The following is a 6,000-nucleotide window of genomic DNA, read 5'->3' on the forward strand; positions in this document are numbered from 1 at the left end:
TAAATGGAGTTCATTCAAGTTTATTAATGGCAGCTAAAACCCCAGGAGGTCGAAGTCTGAGTGTACAATTCCGTAAAGGCTGGGAAGGTCTCCGATTCATCTGTTCCCCTGTGTCTCACAAGTGCCTGGCTGTAGGCTCTGCATAGATTCTTGTTGGATGGGTGGTAAATAGTAACAGTGACGACGTGTGTGGAGACTACTAGGCTGAAAGGGATGCTGACATCCATGACCCCTTCTGGAACTTTCTCCATCCCAAGTGTTCCATCTAGGTGAATCTGCTGCTCCCCCTCACCAAAACAAGAGAACAAAGGTCATCTCAGCCTGGCCACTCTAGGACCCCTCCTGAGGGTTCTAATAAGTCAGTGGTTTCCTAGAACCCTTCCTTCAAACAAAAACTTACAGGGAAGTCTGGGAACAACCAAAATGTAGGAAAACAGCCAATGACACACACAAAGCATGAATGAATTGCAAAATCATTGAGGCAAGAAGCCAGACACAACAGGCTATGTACTGTGTGACTCCATTCACAGGACATTCTGAAACAGGCCAAACCAGTCCACATCAGGGTTGATGGTAGGGACAGGCACTTCTGAGGGTGGTAATGGAAATTTCCACATCTCTTGATAGGAGTTTAGTTTACACGAGTGTATGCACATTTGTCAAAATTCAGAGTGAGTCCACTGAAGACTTGTGTGTTTCGTTGCATGTACATTTTACATCAAAAGAAGAACTATAAGCAAACAATAATCCAATTAAGGGAGGAATTTTTCTATTGAAAAGGGACCTGAGGGCTCTGGAGACTGGAGCCAGCTAGCAGGCTTCCTCACCCACCCTCCATAGGTCAGTTGAAAGCCCAATGCTGGTGCAGACTGCAGTGATGATTTGGAGTGTGGATTTTGATGAAAATAAAGTTCATTTTCAAGTAGCATACATTTTAAAGTAGTACACACACACACACACACACACACACACACACACACACAGGGATATTACTCAGCCATCAAAAAGAATGAAATCTTTTCAATGACATGGATGGAGCTAGAGAGTATTATGCTAAGCAAAATAAGTCTGAGAAAGGCAAATACTGTATGATTTCATATGTGGAATTTGAGAAACAAAACAAAAAGAAAAAGAGAGAAACCAAGAAACAAATCTTCAACTATAGAGAATAAACAGATGGTTACCAGAGCAGAGCTGAGTCCGTGGCAGGGGGGTGAAGTAGGTGAAAGGGTTAAGAATACACTTTACTTTGATGAACACAGAAATGTGTAGAGTTGTTGAATCACTGTATTGTACACCTAAAACTAATATAACACTGTTAACTACACTGGAATTAAAATTAAAAACTTAAAAAAATTAACATTCTTAAAACTTAAAGAAGATATGAAATGCAGCCTTTTGTTTGAAATAAGAATAAAGCTGTGAGAGAGGGAGTTTTATGGTTAAAATAGCACACCGGCAGCACCCATAACTTTTTTGATTTGTTCTGTGCGCTCATCGTAAAGTTTCAAGATACAGGATTAAAACCCAGAACCCAATTTTTAGGAAAGGTAAGGCAGGGAAGAAAACTGGTATCATTGCCTGCTGGGTACTGATATAAGGATTTTTGAGGTAAACTGTTTTCCAGTTTTTTTATGAAGTCATCTGTAAAATCCTCAGCACCTTTTCCGACATCCCTCCAGCCCCTGGTAAAGGAAATGATTAGGGGCCACTTTCTTTCAGACTCTACCCTCATGCCCTTTCCTAAAAGGATCTACATTTTACATTGCAGGCATGGCTGGGGCGATTCACTTTCTCTCCGACATCCTGGTACCAGAGACATCACGGTTTCCAGCATTTGAACTTGCCCCTTCGCAGAGGGATAAAAAGATGCAGTGAGACCGCTAAAACACCTACCTGTTTGGACCAAAAGCCAGATTGCTTAGTGCCTGACACAGAGCCAACTGTGAATCCTGAAGAAGGCAAAACAAAAAAAAAGAGAAGCAAACACCTTCACAGGCACCCCCTTCGTTGCAGAGACCCTCAAGTTAGAGCATGAATGACAGAAACCATCCCTTTGGCATTTTGTAACAGTGTTTCCCTCACTGGTGTCAAATATGAATTCTTCGCGTCCAGCCTTGTGTAGCATTTGCATGTTTCTGGTGTTTGTTGTCTGCAAATGTAAGTTGTTCTAAACAGAAAGCCCTTCTCTTTCCGTGAGCCTGGAGCTGACCGTACACGAGGATACGGCAGCGGCCACTTCTCTGTATATAATATTTAAAGTGAGGTGTCTTGTGTACTGACAGGCAATAGTCAGGTAGTGCGTCTCTCATCTATCAGAAAGAATCTCTAAGGTGACATCCTAGTGCTACTTCTTCAGCATTTTCCATGAGAACCTTTCAGACAAGCATGAAGGAAAGACCACTCCAAAAATTGAAAAGCAACCAAATAAAAGGGGTTTTGCTGGAATGGTTGGGGGCAGGGGTTGAGCCTTTGCGCAAGGTGCTTGAACGCTCCCTCTTTGTGTTTTGTGTTCACCCTTTGTGCTTTTAAGAGGCCAGAGGGCATGCATTGCTGGCCAGCTGGGGCTCCCTATTCCCAGCAGCAGTTTCCGGCTCCCATGTGAAGTTCCAGAGGCTCCTTACAATCCCAAGCAGCGGACGCCTGGGGAGTGGACTTCATGATAATCAGAGAACATTCAAGGGAAGCCTTTTCGTGACCATGTTGTAAATCAAACAGCAATGACTAAGCATTGGCAATTCTAGATTTGGTTTATATTATTAAAACAGACTGCACCTCAATTTTATCAGCATTATAACTTACTATAAGTTCCGTGGATACAATTCCAGATGGTGATAAGTGGAAAGATACTTAGCTGTTCCCATGTCCCTGCAATTAAACTTATTTCAAAATTCGGTAACTTATCACAGTGTAAATTTGGAAGGAGTAGTCATTTTTTGCACACTTTTGGGTGATTGAAATCTCACATTTGATGAAATATATTAAGCATAAAAAGCCTAGTCTGCATTTATGCATATGGGAGACATAATGTTCTAACCAAGAAAATGATGGTATTTGTCTGACATGTTTTATCTAAAAAAAAAAAAAAATGGGCATTCATTTCGATTACTGTACCCTCAATAATTCTATCATGTGGATTTCAGTTTTTGGAAGACTTTTGTCATCACAATACGAGTAGCCTAGGACTTCTACATACTTCTCGTCTTGTGAGCTGAGGCATGGATTGTAAAAGACTAAAAGCAGGTTTCTCTGGTCATCTGGCCCTGGTCTGTAAGGGACCGTCCAATCATTTATCAGCCCTCATGTCCACTCCTTTCATAAAGGAGCATGAATATCCACGTAGAAGACAAATCTCCTTCATGCATATGCAATTCTTGGAATGTTGCTGAGCCTTGTTTGTGGGGCCGGCACCCTAACATGACCTTCAGTTTCTAGATGATGCCTCATGGGTCCCTTCATTGCAGATACTTGTTTCTAACCCATGACTATTTTCTCTCAAACTAGGTGGATGGCTTCCATGGGTATAAACCCTCATGGTTCTGTTTTCACCAACTTCTTGGGCCTGCTCAGGAACTTCTCAGGCACAGTATGCTGTCCTGAATGAGTTGAGGGGGACTATCTGGTACGAGAGCTCACCACCGGGTATCACAGCCCAGCCAAACAACCCTCCCTCCCACCCACCTCACCCAAACCGCATACACAGAGCTTACGAGGTCTGGCCTGCCTCGTTCATGGCGGCACTCAGGGCTTCGGCTGTAAGCTCTGTCAGGGGAAGCCAGCGGGACCGCACAGGGGCTGTGCCTGTCTCAGCCAGAGGGAGCGCATGGAAGTCCTGGTTCTGGCCACGTGTCTCCAGACCAGAAACAGCAAGGGTGACTCACCTGGGCATCCCACCAGGTCTGAAAAATAAGCACGAGGCTTCTTTCTGACTAATGTACTGAGGGAAAGATAAAATACTTGTGGAATAAACGGAGATTTTATTTACGGTTTTTTCTTTTTTAACCCAGCTGGGTTGACACCTTCCTACTTACCCACTAGATGTTCACAGATGTGCAGCTCTGTGACTCCACGTCAGCCCGCTTCCTGGCGTCTGGCACGTAGCTGCTGCATGAGGACAGTTCCAGCTCTTGGTCCCTGAAGGTGGAAGAGTGATGGCATCCACGCCAAGGAGCAGAGGACTCACAGAAGTCAGTTTAATAGATGTAGGTCTGAATTTAGATCTCAAAACATCTCACAATGATTTCTTGATTTCTTTGTGTCCTTCAAAATGTGTCTGAGTTGAAACAACTACGTGTATGCACAATACCATTTTAAAATTTGGAAGAAAAAATAGTTGATGTTGGAAAAAGTGTTTGGGGTTCTTTGGTTTTGTTAGTAAAGACAGTTTTGTGATGATGACTGGTGGGATCTTCATTTGTTTTCACCTCTTCTCTGCATTTAAGGGTGACGGTTACGAGCATTGGTCACCAGTCTGAAGATTTCATTGTTCACTTAAAAATGTGGCGGGTGCCCACCTTACGATGTGCTGAATAATTCACTGGGATGATTGCTGAAGGTCTCTACACATGCGTTCTTTTCCTATCCCAAGGCCCTCTGAAACCTGGGCAGTGATGGTAAGAGCAGCATCTGTGTGGCTGGCATAGTGTGACAGGCCTTTGCACTCACGTCCTTAATGGCGACAACACTGCAGGAGGGGGGCACTATTACTATGACTGTTTCACAGGTGAGAAAGCCGACAGCCTTGCCCAGGGTAACAGAATGGATGGCGGGCAGATGGTTGTCACCAGTGGTCACACTCTGACTTGCACTCATCGTCCCTTCCCCTAAGTGCCCCAGGCAGAAAGGAGGAAATTGACACCTGGGGGGAGAGGCCTTGGTCAGGAGCACGTGACTGGGAAATGGAGCAGCCGGGCCTCCTCCGTCCGTCCTCATCATCTGCTTCTCCCTCACCGCCTTCTGGGCCGTGTGGGGGACTCTGACCCTGCCTCCTGCGTACTGCTTTTAACGTCTGTTACTTCATTTGCCGAATTTGTAAAAGCAGTGATCCAGGTTTAAAGCCCAGGTTCCCTAAACATTTTTACGGACTGTCCTTAGGCCCTCCCAGGCTCTTTGCTGCAGCTTGGAGAGGCCCTTCCTTCCAAGGGCCTCAAGTCAGGCATGAGGCCAGGCTTGTTGTGGGGATGGGACCGTGGTGGTTTTGAGGTATCTAGGAGCCCATTTCCTGTGCATACGCCTATGAATATCTGGAGAGGCAGCTGCTAGTTTTCACCAGGCTTTCAAGGTGGTCTTTGACCCCAAAAGGTAACGGTGTCAGGTTCTGGATTAAAGAATGTGTGCTAGCAAGCTGGGCTTCAAGTAGGGAGCAGGGATGCTGTGGAAGACTGGCGTGGCAGGGGTGTCTGGAATCAGGAGCCACCCCATCCAGTTAGGAAGACCCTGTCGCAGCAGGTGACGCTACCTCCAGTCTCAATTTTTCCATATGTCATAAGGAGAGCCGGATGTCAATTTTCGAAATGGCTGTCACCTCCTGATGCCTGTCAGCCTGCTGTTGAACTGGACCATGGGCCTGGAAGGCTGTGTTGAATCATTGCCTCCTGATCAGCGTGAAGTTACAGCCTCCTTCAAGGACCCATTTTACCAAGACTGGCTTCCTAGAGTTAGATCGCTAGAAGCACCAGTGATCCCAGATGGCTCGGGCTATAATGAGGTCCAGTCTGCTTCACAAATATTACCGCACCCATTTCCTTATCCACTTGGGAGATGGGAGGCTTGAGTCCTTCTTTCAGCACGTGTTTATTATACACCTGCAGTGTGCCAGGCGTTGTGCTAAGTGCTGAGCATGAACTGACAAACAGTCATGGGTCCTGTCGTCATGAGGTTCACAGTCCTGCTTGATGAACACCTATTGGGAGGGAGTAGCCTTGAGCTCAGACTCGGGAGGCCCTCCCTTAGCAGATGTCAGACAGTTCCTCTGCAGTGGGGGGTGGGGGCGATAAGCCT

General features: G+C 45.7%; 1 protein-coding gene across 1 annotated transcript in view; it reads left to right on the top strand.

The window, feature by feature from the left end:
* LANCL2 (LanC like glutathione S-transferase 2) overlaps positions 1–4,398 on the top strand; it is a 50,024-nt gene extending 45,626 nt beyond the window's left edge. The window contains exon 9 of the mRNA XM_019451042.2: positions 1,772–4,398. Within this exon, the coding sequence (XP_019306587.1) occupies positions 1,772–1,878 (107 nt within the window). The 3' untranslated portion in view covers positions 1,879–4,398. The remainder of the gene's footprint in view (positions 1–1,771) is intronic.
* The last annotated feature ends 1,602 nt before the right edge of the window (positions 4,399–6,000 follow it).

The sequence above is a fragment of the Panthera pardus genome, unplaced genomic scaffold, assembly GCF_024362965.1.
Source record: "Panthera pardus isolate Hobbes unplaced genomic scaffold, ASM2436296v1 HiC_scaffold_8, whole genome shotgun sequence".
Taxonomy (NCBI): Eukaryota; Metazoa; Chordata; class Mammalia; order Carnivora; family Felidae; genus Panthera; species Panthera pardus.